General features: G+C 47.2%; 1 protein-coding gene across 10 annotated transcripts in view; it reads right to left on the reverse strand.

The window, feature by feature from the left end:
• Positions 1–13,580, reverse strand: part of tle3b (TLE family member 3, transcriptional corepressor b) — a 38,747-nt gene extending 25,167 nt beyond the window's left edge. For all 10 annotated transcript variants that reach the window (XM_045225264.1, XM_045225263.1, XM_045225260.1 and 7 more), the window contains exons 1-5: positions 13,135–13,580; positions 12,230–12,432; positions 11,171–11,271; positions 10,788–10,851; positions 8,950–8,994 (exon numbers count right to left, since the gene is read on the reverse strand). In XM_045225264.1, coding sequence (XP_045081199.1) covers positions 8,950–8,994; positions 10,788–10,851; positions 11,171–11,271; positions 12,230–12,253 — 234 coding nt within the window. In that variant the 5' untranslated portion in view covers positions 12,254–12,432; positions 13,135–13,580. The remainder of the gene's footprint in view (positions 1–8,949; positions 8,995–10,787; positions 10,852–11,170; positions 11,272–12,229; positions 12,433–13,134) is intronic.
• Between the last annotated feature and the right edge of the window lie 6,001 nt (positions 13,581–19,581).

The following is a 19,581-nucleotide window of genomic DNA, read 5'->3' on the forward strand; positions in this document are numbered from 1 at the left end:
GGGGATTTCTCCTTTGTTTATTCCCGCATTCCTCTCATTTTGGGTGGGTCCTAACCTCGTTTAATAGTGAACAGGGGATGGAGTTAAAAAAGGGGGTTGTGGTGGTCTTTTGCCCTTCTTCAGTTTGACTCGGGGAGGAAGGGAGGGAGGGAGGGAGGGAGGGAGGGAGGGAGGGAGGGAGGGAGGGAGGAAGGGAGGAAGGAAGGAAGGAAGGAAGGAAGGAAGGAAGGAAGGAAGGAAGGAAGGAAGGAAGGAAGGAAGGAAGGAAGGAAGGAAGGAAGGAAGGAAGGAAGGAAGGAAGGAAGGAAGGAAGGAAGGAAGGAAGGAAGGAAGGAAGGAAGGAAGGGAATGAGGGTGTGTGTGGGAGAGAGACCTATTCTGAACCCCCTTAACCTCAGGCCGACTCCCCTCACATTTCTCATTCCCCTCCTCCAATCCTTCCAGCTCCATCCTCCCCCTCTCCCATTCCTGTCCCCTCTCTCCCCTGTTGCCAGGGCAACAGCGGCACAGCAGGCCCTATCTGGCGGTGGTGATCATTATGTAAATTGGGCCTGGGCTTGACCATAGCAGGCTGTAAAATCATATTACGCGCACAGAGGCAGGTCATTAAATTGAATTTTCCTGGGCTGTCGATCAGATCAGAGGGAGACATTAATAGTGGATAAGAGGGAGGAGGGGGCGACTACTAGGCTCCATCTCCGGAAACAAGAAGAGACACACAGCTAGATCTGTAGAGGCTGGGCCCAACCCAACAACCAAATATCCTCACTACACATAACCTGCACAATACACAACAACACAGCCACCAGTTCAACCGTCCAGACACACTACTTCACTATCCCTCATATAAAAGGGACTTGCACGGATTGGAATTGGAACGTGTTCTGTTTTGAGTTGCGTATACATGCTGTTCTTTCTGGATGGGCGGCTCGCATGGCACAATCCGAGCTGGAACACCAGGTGCTCTGACAGCCGTGACCTCACCAACGCCGCGTTGCCTTTAGGGTCCGTCCAGGTTACAACGTTCCTGGAACGTTCTCCCGCCCTTAACGTCGACTCTGGAGTACAAGAATCCCAGACAGATTGTTGGCTTTGGCTCATGAGAAAGTCCATGTCCCTCACACCCTTCTGGTGCTACTGGAGGCTTCGTCATCTCAATCAGCTTAAAATGAGGGGTGTATGTACTGGCATGTAGCCTCTTCTGCAGAGTTCCCAGGAGCCCCAACAGCACACACTTTTGGTGTAGCCACAGACAAAAACACCTGATTCAACTTGTCAGGGCTGTTGGGGGTGCTGGAGGACCGGAGTTGGGCTGTTGGGGGTGCTGGAGGACCGGAGTTGGGCTGTTGGGGGTGCTGGAGGACCGGAGTTGGGCTGTTGGGGGTGCTGGAGGACCGGAGTTGGGCTGTTGGGGGTGCTGGAGGACCGGAGTTGGGCTGTTGGGGGTGCTGGAGGACCGGAGTTGGGCTGTTGGGGGTGCTGGAGGACCGGAGTTGGGCTGTTGGGGGTGCTGGAGGACCGGAGTTGGGCTGTTGGGGGTGCTGGAGGACCGGAGTTGGGAAACACTGCTCTCCTGCACTAACTATCATCATTGTCCAGTTGTTCCTGTTCTGGTCAGCTGGTGAGGTCCAACTCCTGGCTCTGACCAGAATGTAGAAAAAGTAGGAAGTATAAAATGTATGAACAGAATGTATGGAAAGTGCTCTATAAATAGTTATCATTACTCAAAGACCCAAATCAGGGGTAAGAAATCCTTGAGCAGCACTAATCTTCTCCTTTCTTCAGAGGCAGGCATCCGCTCTCCTTTGAAAAGCCCTAAGATACCGACTGACTGACCAAAAACATCCAGGGAACAATGTTTTACCAGCTGTCAAAAGGCCAAAACATCTCAGATGTCAGGACCAAATCACTACCCAGTAAACATATTGAGGAGCCAAGTAGCAGAGTTTCAATAGAATCCTAGTCAGATGTCATTTTACATGCATTTTATGGAAACTAGTCGAAGATCTACTTATCGTTTCACTACACATGTTCAGTAAATAAATAATGCTACCTCATAACGCCTAGGGCTGGGAATCCCAATACGTAACTGTATAGTTTTCCCCCCCCATCACTAATAACGCCTGTGACATTCATATTTCCATCCCGGCATATGTTGGGAGAGAGACGAGAGAGAGTGGTGCCAAAGGGTTGACGACGTTGACAACGTGGGAAGACTTGGACTGCCGATTTCCAGAGTGTACGCACGCACAGCGTCGACTCAACGCAAATAGCTTTTAGGCCAGGAGGCGGATAAAAATAGGGTATTGTCGCTTTAAGCCAATGAAAACCAAGCCCTTGAGTGTCGTGGCGGTAAAGGCTGTTCACTCCGGCTCCACAATTACAGGTACTCAGTGTCTCAGAGCTATCTGGTGCTGCTAGTATAGAGAGGCCTCTCAGAGGATGGACTTGTCAATAGCTGTGTTGAAAACCATTAGCCTGTTTGTCGCTGGAAGCCGCTAGCCGAGTGGAGAGAGGGAGGAGAGAGGAAGAGACTGATGAGGTTTCAATTGGCAGGAAAACAACTGGTGACAGGGAGTCACAGTGTCACACACTGAACGAGAGAGCCACGGTGGCTTATGATCCACACACACACACTTCCCTATCCGTCTCAATGACGTCACGCTACTCTGCCGTCATTGCAATCCTCCGCCTCAGTAGCAGCCACACTGGGCTAGTAGGAGTATTGGTGTCCCTCCTCCCGGCCCCTTATTGTTAATGTGCAGCAGATCAGGGTCTAACGGTTTATTGATGCATGCATTTACCTCTCCACTGATTGGCTGGGAGCGGGACCAGGGGCCACTCCTCCTAATAGACAGGGACACACTACTGAGGCCTGACAGGCAGACAGGGCCAGATGCTCCTGGAACCTGACATGCGTACACACACACACACACACACACACACACCTCCCTCCCGTAACAAGGAGCATAGAAAATTGTTGCTATTTCTCTACAAAGTTCATTAAGGGGCCTGGAGAATGGACCAGATACTGGATCGACATTCTGCCTGACACATAAAAACCCAGTAGGATGGTTGTGTAACTCACTGTATCAACAAAGACATGATTGTCTGGTGGGCTTCAAGCAGCAGCTCCAAGCTGACCATGGTAATGGAGCACGTTACAGACACTAGTAACCTGCACACACTCCCTCAGTGTGTGTTCTCCCAGTCGGTTTGTTTTGGCTCACATACAAGTCGACTATCATCACCTTGGCAAACAATTCCTGGAATCCTGTAGAAATTATTCATTTGAACAAGCTCTCCCTTTCTCCTCCCCCACACGTCGTCTCCCTCCCACACACACACACCTCCATCTCTCTCCCTCCCACTCAAGCCACAGACACGACTTAAATAAATAAAGATCCCTCGCCCCCCCCCCTTACACACTCCCCCCTGTCTTTCTGTGAAGCCTCGTTATCGACAAGCAGGGAGGAATTGAGCAAACACAGTGGAAAAACTGAGCGCCTGAGGAAGAAATCCCAGGTTCTCAATCAGAGCAACAGAGACAGACAGCGAGAGAGAGACAGAGAGAGAGACAGAGAGAGAGACAGAGAGAGATGAGAACAGAGGAGAGAAAGGGAAAGAAAATATGAATGAGAGAAAGCGAGAGACAGGGTGAAAGAGAAAAACTAAGCAGTGAATAAGATGGAGTACCCCCTGAACTCCTCACACTGAGACACACACACACACAGAGTACAGCCCTCAGCAGGACTCGTTGCCGTGGCAGCCTAATGAGCTGCGCTAATTAAAATCACTTATTGACAGCGAAACGAGGGTGATTACCTCCGCCCCACGCCACCCTCGACAACCCACGCCGCCCCGCGCTGGCGCATCATAAGAGCTCTGTCAAAACAAAATCCCCCCCATGGCTGCCATAGAGCCTGCGCTGCCTACCCACCCGGGGCACCGCCAGAATGTGTTAGACTAGAAGTATGTTTATATTATGTACATGCAGCTTTGTATATACACATATCTGTGTGTGTTTGAAGGGAGAACACGCACACTATTAAGTATCTCTACTGAAAAAGGGGGCAAAGACGGTGAGCCATGTTTCCTCCATCACCAAGTAATCCTCCTCCCCTCCCTCTATCCCACTCTCCCCTCCCTCCACTCCTCCCACCTCTCCTCCCTCTATCCCACTCTCCCTCCCTCTATCCCACTCCCCCTCTCTCCTCTATCACTCTCCCTCCCTCTATCCCTCCCCCTCCCTCCCTCTATTCCACTCCCTCCCTCTATCCCACTCTCCCTCCTCCCTCCTCCCTCTCCTCCTCATCCCCACCTCCCCTCCCTCTATCCACTCCCTCCTCCTATCCACTCCCTCCCTCTATCCTCCCTCCCTCCTCCCACTCCCCTCCCCTCCTCCTCCCACTCTCCCCTCCTCCACTCTCCTCCTCCCTCCACTCTCCTCCCTCTCTCTTCCTCCTCCCTCCTCCTCCCTCTCCCTCCCCCTCCTCCTCTATCCCCCTCCCTCCCTCTATCCCACTCTCCCTCCTCCTATCACTCTCCCTCCCTCCTCCCACTCTCCCTCCTCCCTCCTCTCCCCTCCCTCCCTCTCTCCTCCTCCCTCTATCCCACTCTCCCCTCCCTCTATCCCCTCTCTCCTCCCTCTATCCCACTCTCCTCTCTCCTCCCTCTATCCCACTCTCTCCTCCCTCTATCCCTCTCTCCTCCCACTCTCCTCCCTCCCTCTATCCCCCTCCCTCTATCCCTCTCCCTCTATCCCACTCTCCCCTCCCTCTATCCCACTCTCCCTCCCTCCCTCTATCCCACTCCCCTCCCTCTCTCTCTCTCCCCCTCTCCTCTCCTCTCCCCATCCCTCTCTCCCCTCTCCCTCTCCTCCCTCTATCCCACTCTCCCCTCATCCCACTCTCTCCTCTCCTCCATCCCACCACCTTCACCACTAGCAACCTGGATAAGAGAAGAAAAGAGAGAGCGAGCGAGCGATGCTCACTGTTTACACCACACTGATGTCATTACAAACACTAGTGTTCAGTGGGGAGAGGAGAGGGGAGCGATGGACGGGGGGGCGGGGGTCATGCATTATTCATGCCGCTCAGTCGACTCCATTGGCTCTATTGATAAAGAAAAGACGAGCGAGGGAGAGGGCCAGTCGATTAACCTGTTTACCCAGTGGTCCCATCTTCCCTCTCGTCCGACTCTGTCCATCTCCCTCCCTCCCTCCCGTCAGTGATAAGTGCCTGACAGAACCTTTCTGGGGGGGGGGGATCTAGTTCCCCATGGGAGACATCTGGCTCCTTGTCAAACACACACATACAGCGGCTTGCGAAAATATTCACCCCCCTTTGGCATTTTTCCTATTTTGTTGCCTTACAACCTGGAATTAAAATTGATTTTTTTTGGGGGGGGGTTGTATCATTTGATTTACACAACATGCCTACCACTCTGAAGATGCAAAATATTTTTTATTGTGAAACAAACAAGAAATAAGACAAAAAAAACAGAAAACCTTGAGCGTGCATTCACCCCCACAAAGTCAATACTTTGTAGAGCCAACTTTTGCAGCAATTACAGCTGCAAGTCTCTTGGGGTATGTCTCTATAAGCTTGGCACATCGAACCACTGGGATTTTTGCCCATTCTTCAAGGCAAAACTACTCCAGCTCCTTCAAGTTGGATGGGTTCCGCTGGTGTACAGCAATCTTACCACAGATTCTCAATTGGATTGAGGTCTGGGCTTTGACTAGGCCATTCCAAGACATTTAAATGTTTCCCCTTAAACCACTCGAGTGTTGCTTTAGCAGTATGCTTAGGGTCATTGTCCTGCTGGAAGGTGAACCTCCATCCCAGTCTCAAATCTCTGGAAGACAAACAGGTTTCCCTCAAGAATTTCCCTGTATTTAGCGCCATCCATCATTTTCAATTCTGACCAGTTTCCCAGTCCCAGCCGATGAAAAACATCCCCACAGCATGATGCTGCCACCAGCATCTCGGGGTGATGAGAGGTGTTGGGTTTGTGCCAGACATAGCGTTTTCCTTGATGGCCAAAAAGCTCAATTTTAGTCTCATCTGACCAGAGTACCTTTTTCCATATGTTTGGGGAGTCTCCCACATGCACATTTGGTGAACACCAAATGTGTTTGCTTATTCTTTTTCTTTAAGCAATGGATTTTTCTGGCCACTCTTCCGTAAAGCCCACCTCTGTGGAGTGTACGGCTTAAAGTGGTCCTATGGACAGATACTCCAATCTCCGCTGTGGAGCTTTGCAGCTCCTTCAGGGTTATCTTTGGTCTCTTTGTTGCCTCTGATTAATGCCCTCCTTGCCTGGTCCGTGAGTTTTGGTGTGCGGCCCTCTCTTGGCAGGTTTGTTGTGGTGCCATATTCTTTCCATTTTTTTAATAATGGATTTTAAAAGTGCCCCGTGGGATGTTCAAAGTTCGATATTTTTTTATAGCCCAACCCTGATCTGTACTTCTCCACAACTTTGTCCCCGACCTGTTTGGAGAGCTCCTTGGTCTTCATGGTGCCGCTTGCTTGGTGGTGCCCCTTGCTTAGTGGTGTTGCAGACTCTGGGGCCTTTCAGAACAGGTGTATATATACTGAGATCATGGGACACTTAGATTGCACACAGGTGGACTTTATTTAACTAATTATGTGACTTCTGAAGGTAATTGGTTGCACCAGATCTTATTTAGGGGCTTCATAGCAAAGGGGGTGAATACATATGCACGCACCACTTTTCCGTTATTTATGCTTTTTGAAACAAGTTATGTTTTTCATTTCACTTCACTAATTTGGACTATTTGTGTATGTCCATTACATGAAATCCAAATAAAAATCCATTTAAATTACAGGCTGTAATGCAACAAAATAGGAAAAAACGCCAAGGGGGATGAATACGTTTGCAAGGCACTGTACATAGACACACACATATAGGCAGAAGCACACACAATGCATATACAGTCATACACAAACACGTATATAGGCAGCCACAAATATATGCAGACACACTTCTCGCCCTGATAAATCAGCCATGCTGTTCCAATCCACCATCCTTCCACTGATGCCATTAACCTTGCAGGCCCGGGGGGTGAGTCAAAGGCAGCCAGCCCCACCTCTCCACCCTCCTCTAGATCAGCCTGCCTACAGCCTATCTTCTCATCCTAGACCAGCCTGCCTAAAGCCCTATCCTCCTAGACCAGCCTGCCTAAAGCTTATCCTCTCCTCTCCTCCTAGACCAGCCTGCCTAAAGCTTATCCTCTCCTCTCCTCCTAGACCAGCCTGCCTAAAGCTCATCTCCTCTCCTCTCTTAGACCAGCCTGCCTAAAGCCCATCCTCTCCTCTCCTCCTAGACCAGCCTGCCTAAAGCCCATCCTCTCATCCTAGACCAGCCTGCCTAAAGCCCATCCTCTCCTCCTAGACCAGCCTGCCTAAAGCCCATCCTCTCATCCTAGACCAGCCTGCCTAAAGCTCATGTTCATACATCATATTACAGTGCTAATGACACACAGGCACAGCCCATCTCTCACGTCACACTGAGAAGGAAGGGGGTGGGGGGGTAAAGAGGAAAGGAAATGACAAGGAAAGAAAGAGAGAAACCAGGAAAGAGAAGAGAGATGAAAGAAACCAGAGCGAGACTAGAGAAGTCTGTGCGTGATAGATGCCACAAATCACCTCACCACTAAAAAGCCCGCTTCACGCCCCGGTGGATATTGACAGTCTGGTTTGACTGAGCGCTGTTCCCCCCTTCCTCGCTCTACGGCGGCCATTTTGGCTGTTTCTCCAGTAGTGAGGCAGGTCTAATGCAGCGTCTCCTCCATTCCCAGCCAGGCTGAGGCTGAGGGAGGCAGCCCTCTGGTTGGGATCTACTGCTGATTAATACTTTCTGCTGGGAGGCAGCTGACCTAATGAGGTTTTAGCCTGGCTGGCTGTGTATGCTGCTTTTAGTGATGTCAGGCCCATCACTGGGAGCAACACACACACAGAGGCAGACATATACACACACACACACGTCGCATCAGCCTCCTTGCCAGACTTCACTTTAATCTTATCAAAGCAGCCCCATCAGGCTGCCTGCCCCGCTCGCTGTTTAGCCTGTCAGCATTTTCACAGACAGGAGGGGAGTCGGTGTGTGTGTGTGTCACTTTGAGGATTATTTAAGACTGAGGGCATAGACTAAGGTTGTGTGTATCATTGAACAATCAAATCTCTTGCTTCCCAATCCCCTACAAACAAACAGATACAGCCACACACCACAATTTGTCGGACATCATAATGAGTACGTTACATGCACACAATAATGCGATTGTGGATAATCCGATTAATATAATAGTTCGATTAAAACATTTACATGCTTTGTAAGAAGAACGATTTCCCTAATAATAATCCTGTTTGTTTACATGGACACATCTCAAATCAGGCTACCTGATGGCACTCTGATAAATGCAGAAAATCCCCAATCAAAATAAATGTTCTACCACAGCGCCCATGTTATTTTTGGGAAGCATATTTGATTCTGAGTTTGGACATCTAAAGATTGTATGTGAAAACTATTTCTAAGACATGCATTCAGTTGTTCCTAACACACTTCACTGGCGCTAAAGAGGGAGACTCGCTGGGCTGGTGCTAGCACATGCACAGATCAAACACACCACTGGAACGTCCATTAAGGTGTTTACATGTCCTAATCATTCTAAAGATTGCTCAGAAAACCAGGTTTTAATCGGCGTATTCTTACTTCCATTTTGACCTTACGCCAATTTAAGATAGCGATGTAAACACCTTAATCAGTTTAATATCTAATTATGACTGTGCATGTAAACGTACTCAATGACTCACAAGCTGAGGGCCCCATCTTCCTTAATATAACTGACTGCCACCGGGACTGACAGGACCCCATATGCTAACAACCACTCTTCCAAAGCAGACAGATGAGGATATTGCTACATACCTGTTTGTGCATCTCAATGTTCAGCCCATAGGACATCTCATAGTACTGGAAAAGAGAAGAGTCAAATATATAAAAACATTCACATTTCTAGACTTTAGCTTGCAACCATTAAATATCACATTTATTTACTAGTTAGAATATCAAAAAAGGTCAACAGGTGGACAGGAGAAACCAAGCTGAGTGTTCTATGGGAACCGCACCCCTCTACCAGTCCTCATATCAGAATGTGGGACTCCTAAGCAGGGCTAGGGGGAGAGAACTAGCTGGCCTAGCCTGTTACTGATTAACACTTCAAATCCTCCACCCAGGCCGGCTCAAAGGCTGTAGTGATCCCTCTATTTCTCCCTCTTTTTCTATCCCGCTCTTTGTTCTTCAAGCTCTTTTTGGGGGTCTAGGGGGGTGGGGGGGTGAGTGAGGTGAACCGTGTCCGACTGGATAGTGTAAATGCTAAGCTACAGGACTCCAAATCGACTTCTATTGAACACGGTCTGATTTTAAAAATGCCAAGTTGCTAACTCAATCGGTTTAGCGAGATACGCGTCTTTCAAAACAAATACATTGTTGTCAATCGCAGATTAGACATCTGTAGCGATACTTGCTATCAGGGCGTGAACCGGCGGCTGCCTAGTTAGTCCATCCTGTTTATCTAACCACCCCCACCCACTACCCCTAAACCAGTGCATGCGTTTCCTCAGAATAAAAATAATGTTTAACAAAAGTACCGGTGCGTTTGGTTAAAGTCAAAACCTGGCGTGGAAAAACAAGATAAGAGGAGTTTTATGCACGGGGCTCAGCTCAGAGTTTGGCCTCTGTTACATCATGTCTAGGGACTGACTGGTTCTTTTCCATTCATACCCAGATCCTCAGCTAGGCTCTGAGTTGGATCAATGTTGTAGCTTGATAGTAAATCCTCAGGTACAAATAACTCCATACTATCTACAGACGCAATTTCTATTTGATCATGGGGGGGCTTTGAAAATGGAACAAACAGAGAATGTTTGAACGTGGATCAGCTGGATCTGTTGTTCTGGATTTAACTGACAACAATGCAAAGGTTCACACTGCTACTTGTTTTTTTAAAAGGTAATACTTTCCTTGACTATGTACTCTACTTTATGAGGTCATTCAGCCATAAGCCACAGTATTGTCTGCAAGTCAGCCCAGATAAGGGGCAACCGCTAAACAGCTAGGCTAAAATGGAAATGTCATACTCCACCGTGACTAACTAGTTGTCTACCTGGCCAGGGGGTCCCTTCTCTTCACCCCATCCTTAATGAGAGCCCTGGGGCCCCGGGTGTGTGAAGACTCCGGGTGTGTGAAAACCCCGGGTGTGTTAAGGCCCGTAGGCCATAGCTCACCCTGGGAGAAGGGAATACTGCCCTAAATAATCAGCTTCACACACAAAGCCAGCAGGCCAGTCATTAACCCTTAGGGGGTCAGGGAAGAGGTGTGTGTTTGGCGGGGGGGCATAAAGAGGCCATGGAGCCATTATAACCCCACCCCCCTCCATTACGAGACCCTGTCCGTCACGTCCGTAATTAACTCTGGTGGAGTTTCACAACCCCCACCCCTCCTTCTCTATGGGCACACATACACACACTTCCCCCAATCACAGGAGGCCTAATGTCCCTTTCTGGACAATCCCAACACAGGGATGATCATGAGTCAACAATCTCAAATGCACCCAAATATTGCACTCAAATCGCCTCTGCAAACAAACACGGTTGCTACCGTTTCATCTGGGGGGAAATAATAGCACATCCTACTAACCATCACATGCAGGGTTTTAGCTCCAGTAAGTGATCGTACTTGTATGTAGTGTAGGGGGATATTCTTACCATGACATAGTGACGCTGCATCTCTGTCTTCTCATTGGCCAGTTTGTCGTACTCCACTTTGAGACTGAAAGAGGAGAAATGTGGTCCATTATTATTAGTCATTAGCCAATATTTATGGTTTATTACATGTTAATACATGTTAGTCCATTTCACAGCAATCAATGGTTAAAAATACAATACACCATAAATCACTCAAGATAGGTTATAGCATGTGAAAAATCTAAACTCTACATACCCCCAAAATCACCTTGATATTACTAATAGCACCTTTACATTTCCCATAACAAACACGTCATGTAAAAGCCAGTGTCTGCAGACATATCTAACTACATTGAACATGAGTAGCCTAGCCCAGTTCTTTCACTTGGAGCTCATCGTCTTACCTGTGGTACTGGGCCTGCAGGAACTGAAACTCGTCTTTGATCCTGTCGCAGGACTCGGCCACGGTGAACTTGAAGCCAGGCTGCCCTGGTTGGTGTGGTGCCTAGAGAAAGCAGTGTTGATATCAATACCCCCATGAAGTGGTGGTGCAGCCACACCCATTACATAACACCTAGATCACCAGCCCATTTCTATAGCATAACATAGGCTATGGCACATAACACCTAGATCACCAGCCATTTCTATAGCATAACATAGGCTATGGCACATAACACCTAGATCACTAGCCCATTTCTATAGCATAACATAGGCTATGGCACATAACACCTAGATCACCAGCCATTTCTATAGCATAACAGGCTATTTATAATCAATAGCAACAGAAAGTGGCAACATAGTATCATTATCATCCTTAAGATTGCTTTGTTAGCCTCTCTCCTATAGGCCTCTCTCTCTCTTCCGTGTAAAATGATTTTTGCTGCAGCTGAATGGTGGTTTGTCAGTGTGGTGCCCAAACGTTCCCTTGAGCCCTGCCTGGCGGCCGTTTTTATAATGGTGGAAAGAGCCACTATCACTCAAAGAGTGTGATGACAGAGGCGGGTCAGTGCGCCCGTCCTCAAAGAGCACGGGAAGGGGGGGTGAGTGGGGAGAGAGTGGGGGGAAGAATCACAACCTGATTTGTGAGGAATTCAATGCATGCCAATGATGCCGTGCAGTAAACTAGATAATTACAGCATATCCGCTACTGCTTCAATGCAGCAGCTTTGAGGAATTTAGAGGGTAAACAAATAATTCGCTCATAAAATATTATTTTCCCCCTTACATATCTTTGGTTATTCACACTGGTCATAAGAACCTTATGCATGAATCTATTGTTTATTTACAGTTTCTTCTGTCGAAATGTATTGCCGAGTGCCCTAAACAGAGGGACTAGGCTACTCGTCGTGCAGACCATAAATAGTAAGGTGCAGATCACGAGCTCGTGTCTGACAAGCTAATTATTTTGAAGGCGGTGCATTCGCATTAATTCGGATAATAATCTCAAGAGCTGGGCTACTTACCGGATGCCGGCCCTGTGGATACATCTTGAATGTATCCTTTTATGAGGGAAATCGGGGGATACTTCAGTAATCCGAGTAGATGTGCGATAGTCCGCCACCCCTCCCTGTGCGCACAAGCCGTCGGACAAAGCCCAATCCTCCGCGGCGGAGAGCACACTTCGACCCTCGGATCTCTCGATTTTTGTTGATTTTAAGCCCCTTTCCTTTCACCATCACAAACAAACAAAACAAAAAAGAAGAACAGAATGGATATTAGCTAAAATGGCTGGAGTAGGCAACAGGAAAACGCACATAGCTTGAAAATATGTTCGTGACGACAGCAACGAAATACTTGCTGAATTTAGTCAATGGCATATGTGGACTATAGCCCCTAGACTTCAGCTCAATATATATAATATCATCCGCTGGTCCGTCTCTCAAAAATACATTTTATAATAAGCCGCTATTCTCGATTTGCAAATATTTATCCGACAAAAACATGTTTGGAAACGGTGATATTTAAATGAGTTTGCTTGACAGGTTTGTTGGCTTGTCAAGCCTTCACGCTTGAGTGATAATAGGCTACACTAGCAGAATAAATAAAACAACTAAAAATAGCGGAGTAGCACGGGTAACAATTTATCCAAAACCAAATGACCAGCCTCGCTACAATCAAAGTTGATACATTGTATCATGTTTTTGTATTATCTGCATTCGCAACAAATGTAACAATTTGCTGTTCGCAGAGCAGCAGTGCTCGAGCGCAACTGGAAAACAGAACATTTGACGAAGCGGGCTGCGGGATTATGACATTCAGTCCACCAGGCTTGGTTATAAAGACACACTGCTGCTTTCAAAGTAGCCCAGCCATGATAGTTACACCACCCCGTCTTGTTAGCGAGCTCTTCTAGTGTCTTCTTCTTTACCTTTGTCTCGATCAATTCCCCTCCCCTACGACGGCAATAATCCCTCTGTTGAACGAATTTTCACAATCCTCGGCTGGTAACCTTCCTTATGAAAATGAAAAAAAATTATCCAAAAGTAATCGCAGGTTACATGGAATCCTTGTCCCAGCCGAGCCCTTTGGAACTCCGGTGATCTCGTGGCGCCGCACGACCTGCCTCGACAATGCCTTTCCGATCAGACGTCCGAGAGCCGTCGAGTAGAACGAGTTGTTGACCGCATAAAACTTCCAAGAAAGCCTTTATTGGCTCAATGAAATTATTGACGAGTCTCTTAGTAAATCCAAATACAATTTTGTAAGTTATAAGAGGTTAAATCGTAGAAAAGTTGGATGTTGTAAGGAAGCAATTGCTTGCATTCGATTTCCCCAGTTTCTCCAACGCTTGCTTGTACCACACACAGACTGCACTGACACGAGGACTCAACTGCCGCGAGAGGGCCTCTCACAAGCCAATCGGATTCTCCGAAGGAGTTTGTCTGCATTGGCCTATCAGAGAGGGATGTCCCCACGTGGGGTATACAGTACCCTTGTGTTCCTATTGGACTGTGATATATGACCTCATATAGTCGCCATTTTGGATCTAAACTGGTATTCAACTGACGAACAACTTGTTATAAACAGCGGTAATTATAAATGTTTCTGCCACAAATGTCAGAATATACTGTTTGGCTTTTAGTCATTGATATATTAACTCCCTCATGTGATACAGACATGTGTATGTGCAGCTATACACATGGTTAAATATCCTATAATGTTAGATACAATGTAACAATCAAATTGCATGCCAAGCATGTGTTTCTGGACTAAAAAGTGTCTTAGCAATTAAGCTACTCTTTCTATATCAGCTAATTACTTGTCTCATTTAAACGTTTAGAATAGGCTATACTGCAGTTTATGAAATCCTAAATGCACAAGCACATTTAAATGTGCTCTGAAGAAATGATATGTTCTATAATTTGCTATCTTAGGAGATCCAGCCTACAAATAGCCTAATAATTTAGGACTGTAGTGTTTAATTAATGATTTGCTCCATCAAATAGGTTTGAAAGCCTATAATTAAGAACGATTGAATTTAATAAGCATAACCCATGCATAAGTCTAACACGAATACTAGAAAATGGGGATTAAATGTATTCATTGATCAGACTGATTTGATCGACCTACATTTTTAATAAGACCTCAAGCATCAACAAGCTTCCATATCGGCAACGCTGAAGGTACAACATATCTGCGCCCGAGGAAGTCAGCCTATCACGTGTTGCTCGCTATACTCAGCCCCACGTGGGACTCCCCTTTCCCGTCACTGCTCGTTATCCAATGGGAGTGCAGCTGTCTTACCTCCTCGCTTACAATTGGCCAGAGGCAGCAAAGGCTGTCAGTCAGGATCCCATGCTGTCAATCAATACCACGCGGGGCTCAGCGCTGACAAATGCCTGTGCTTCTCTCCCTCCTGCCTGCAAATAGTGCCTGGAATGGCTGCTTAATTAGCTTCGAATGGCTTTTCCTTCCAGCTCAAACAATCTGTCACTACCATGTGGTAAAAAGAGCCTTGCATAAAACAAAAGAAGGAGGGGGGGAAGCTAGTAGGGGCTAAATATCAGTTTGATTCCCCCCTCCTCCACCGAATACATTTGTATTACCGCAAAACAAAGCATTTACCTCGCTCAAACATTGGCTCATTGCAGCCAACTGTTTCTGTCTTCATTGGTATTTTTTTTCCCTCTGTAGAACAAAAATGTGAGATCATATGCATATTTTTAATCCCTTGTTTTTGGAAAGCTAGCCTATAAGCAAGCAGGATGAAGTAGTGATAATGTTCTTCATGGCCTTCTAGAAATGTAAATATAGGGTATAGGTGTGTTTGCTAAATAAAGGTAATGATTTATTACCAAAGTCGACATCATGTCTGTGAACCTAATTATTGCTCCTGTTTACTCAACATCACTAAATTATTCATCAAGCTAGAGTGTAGTGAGAATTATGCTAGAAGTCAAATATGGAATGGGCCTATATTTTTAATCACTAAAACGACCTAGTTTTATACATGGTTAACAAACTAATATTTCACTGACTTTTCCACTGTGCAAAACCATAACATATGTGAAGACCTGAAAGCAGCAAAAAAAAAAACATGGTATACATTTTAAAGTGTAAGCTGTGTAAATTCTAAATTAACACCATTTGCTTTAGATTAGCCTTCAAACGCATGGCGATATCACCGCTTTAATTGGATGCCTCTCAGATGTTTATGCTCAGGGAGGCTAACAGGGTCATTCGCTCCAGGAGGGAGAAAACGCCCACTCCTCATTGGCTACCTCATTGTAAACTTTGGACTGTCCCACGTGGGATAGTTGAGGGCTGGAACAAAGACTGAGGTAGAATGCATAACAAAAGGCCCCAAATAGTAAAACTGGGCCAAAGGGCTACTACTAGTCTACCAATTTTACTAAAGTATGGGAAAGAAACTATGTAAATAACCCAGATCAGTTTCCATAAAAAAAAAAAACAAGATCAACAAAAACCATTACCTGACCATAAGTACGATGTGGTTGGAGTTCAAACATGGAGAGAAGACTTGAAAGTCTTGATCTCTCTCTCTCTCACACACACACATACACACACACACTTTTCCTCATCCTCAATAAAGAGTGGTCTGGATTAGGAGGCAACAAAGGCCAGGGCTTCACCTCTGGGAGAAGAGGCCCTCCACCCTCGCAGACCTCTGGACTGTTTATTTACACTGGAACCCCAGCCGCTGTGAAACTCCCACCCCGGGGCTCTACACACACTGGGGCTATTTGCAGAGGTGGTTTTAATTCTTTGCAGAGCGATGATCGGCCTCCCTCTTTCACTCCATCTCCAGGCTTACCATCGGATTCCCACAGCCCTACCTGGCCCCTGCAAACCAGCCCCCAAATAAATAGAACAGATGTCTGTTTTCAGTAGTTTTAGTGGCCGCTAAAGACCAGAATCCCATTTGTTCTGCCTGCAGAATTACGCTTTCTACTCAAACAAACCTCCGGTACCGAAACCACAGTCTCACGGCCAAGCCTACTGCTGGTTCCTTCCAGCCACCACTACCATCATCTCAGAACTGATACTTCCTGAAAATGAGGCCGCATTTTATTTTATTTTCTTGAGACCTCAGTTGTGAAGACAAGGAGGGGCTATGTTAACTCGTGCAACATTTCTCACAACTTTTATTACGTTACCAAATGGGGACTTTGGATCCATTTTTACGAGAGCACACGCACCTAATACACTCTCTCCCTCTGTGGATCATGCACATATTCATTTAGCTAAATGCTAGCATTATGCCGTTTAGCTAGGCTATCGCCTCCCACCCAGAAGCAGGGATGGTGGGCTGGGGGTTTGATGTTTCGCGTCCATCCGTCTGCTCTCTCCCATCCAGCCAGTACTCTCCTCTTAGTGGAGCGGAAAATGAGGGCCTTATTTCCATGGCGAGTCGGGGTATTGTGGAGCACCGCTGTCTCAGGATTATTGACATGCTTTCATAGGCGGGCTCAGGCCCTGAAAGGAGACACATTCCTGGCCACAATGGGCCCAGTGTGCAGCGAGGCCGGCCTGAATAGGGCCCCGAGTGTATCAGGGTGACTCGTCAGCCTGTAATCAATGCAAACAGGATGAAAGGGCCTTATCAAAAGGGACAAATGCAGACATGAGCAGTGTCGCCAAACAAAAAAAAAACAGAGCGAGGGAGGGAGGGGGGAAAAAATAAAGATGGAGGCTTTTGGCAGAAGCCCCAGGCCCGCATTGGTTCGAATGCTGCCGACGCTGTCGAGCGAACTAGGGGAACGGAGCCAATTAACATTCTGCAATTCTCATTCTCTAACATCAACAGCCACTTAGCCATATCTTAAAAACACAAGGAGTAGCATTATCAAAGCCCTCGCTGCCAAAAATGTTTTCCAAAGGCCGTGCACTATGCGGATTGTATCAAATCCCTATTTGAAAAAAAAAACAGCCAGAGACTCTATTTGTTAATCCGACACGGACAGATTTCACAAACAGACGCCCCCCAAAAAAACGAAGCCAGTTCTTGAGGAATTTCCCTTCAGAGAATCCTATCTGGGGCTGATGGCTTTGCCTCTAATCCTGCCATGAAAGAGGCCATCCTCTCCAAAGAAACCTGTGGCGTGTAAGCCTTTTGAAAACACAGCTGCCTATCAGGCCAATTCGTTAAGGCACTAAAGGTAAACGGGGACAAGAAAGGGGACAAGAGGCTCCTGAAAAACTCTGCCACAATGAGCTCTTTCCCACGTCGTTAGAGGAATCAATGGCTGCGGCTGCCCTCGGTTCAGATGGGGCCTTCTGCTTTAGGAGACACACAGAGCAAGAGAAGACTCGAGATTCTAGCTGGTGTAGGGGGTCGGCTCACTCGGATGTTCATTTTTCTCTCAGTGAGACACTTTTCAGATTGCAATAACATCCTCCAACGAGAGGTCGAAGTGCAAAGTCTCACATGTTCAAGATGCCCAGATACAAATGCCTTCTTTTTGTTTGACGAATGAATCCCTTTTGTCAGTTATTTTTATAAACTGTCAAATTGTGTAATAGAGTAGAATTGGGGCCTATTATGGTGTTTCTCACTTTAACACAATGTCATTTATATGGGGATGAGTTTTATATTCCAATAATTATATTCGCACTGCGGAGGCTTGGGCGGCCATATTTGATATATTTGCAAGCTATTGTTTACCCCCTCCCCTGGTTTGATATCGAAACACACAGGGCCCCAGCGCCAGGTCGTTCAATGACTTTTTAGCACAATGCAGTTGAATATGTATGCTTTCAAAAGGGTCCACCTCTGTTGTTGCTGGTGATTAATACCGTCATTCTGAGAGTGCTTGTTGTGTGACTCGATTCACAGGCCAATGGGCGTTAGGCTCTTTAGAGCGGCGGTGTTATTTTTGGTGATTACCGTCCAAGTGGAGGGGCTTTAAAAGCAGGTCAACAAAGTGACCCTCCTGTCCTCCAGCTGGAGTGTGAAAGGGAGCTGGTGTGCGATGGTGGTGGAGCACCTCATCCACTTGCCAGGGACGATACCGGAGTGCCAACCCCTGCTATCGCCGCCGGCAACGCAGAGAGCGAGGGGGCGGTGGGGACGGGTGCTGGAGAGCCGACACATTCTCACTCGACACCCACACATCCACTTTAGAATGCGGGCGCTTTTGCAATGCTTGGTGCACTGTTGTTGCAAAAACGTCTTTACATTGAAAGCTTTAGGCGTTCAATAGCTTTGGCTCTACCTCTCGCCTGCTTTTAATTTTTATGGATCCTACTCAAAGGTATGCTAATCACGGGGCAATCGAGCCTTGCAGAACTGAGAGTGTGTTTGGGACACCTCTTTGTGTCACCACCACCTCTCTCTCTTTCTCTCCCTTTCACCACCTCCTTGGCTCACCTGATCTCTTCCTGTTTTTCCAGCATGTCCCCCTGGGTCCCATCCAGCCTGGCAGGCAGTACAATAGCCCCTGTGGTGAACGCGTAACAATCCCCACACCTGTGGAACAAGGCCCATTGTAAAAACTCCCCACTTTCTCCCTTTCCCAATCCCCTTAAGGCACACGGACACACCGGTAGCGTTTGTTGGCCCGAGAGTACTTAGCACCTCTGAACAGAGTGCTGTCCGTAATTTGCAAACCGATTCTACGTGTAGAATCTCGCGTAACTTTCAGCAGTCAGATGTCCCAAAAACACACCGCGCTGAACGAACAGCAGACGAGCGACAGATGAACGGCAGATCGACATTCGGTACGGTATGTGGTCCCTTACATCTGTATGTGAAAGACAGATGAGGCCTCCTCCTACTGTCCTTACACCCCCCCTCTGTCTTCCCTGTCATTGAAACACCCTGGTGTGAACCAGCAGGTGTTGTCTCCCTCCCAGACGAGTCATTGTGGAGTCAAGCAGTGCTGAGAAGAGCTTAACTCCCCGGCCTCGGGGATCAATTAGGCCTCAATGCAGCGCAAACAGGTTATCTCACCCCCATTTGACAGCCCCCGGTGACACGGTAGGGGGCACAGCTAAGAAGAGGAGGCAGAACTTCCATAGACACACAAAGCCAATGGCAGTCTATATGCTGAAGGATTGATGGAGGTAATCTGTGTGTGTGTGTGTGTGTGTGTGTGTGTGTGAGTGTAGAAACACATACCCAAACAAACACTCATGCTCTCACACACACACACACACACACACAAGCTCATAAAATGGGCATACTCACAAACATACATATACGCACACACACCCTGTTATTTACCATCCCATATTTTGCCAATCATATTATCTCTGTTTATCCAGCTTTGTCACTAGAAAACATGACTAATACTTCTGGACCGGTCAAATGGTATTAGATAATGAGTGATCTTCTCCAGTATTTGAGTACAAC

Source organism: Coregonus clupeaformis, chromosome 15 (assembly GCF_020615455.1).
Source record: "Coregonus clupeaformis isolate EN_2021a chromosome 15, ASM2061545v1, whole genome shotgun sequence".
Taxonomy (NCBI): domain Eukaryota; kingdom Metazoa; phylum Chordata; class Actinopteri; order Salmoniformes; family Salmonidae; genus Coregonus; species Coregonus clupeaformis.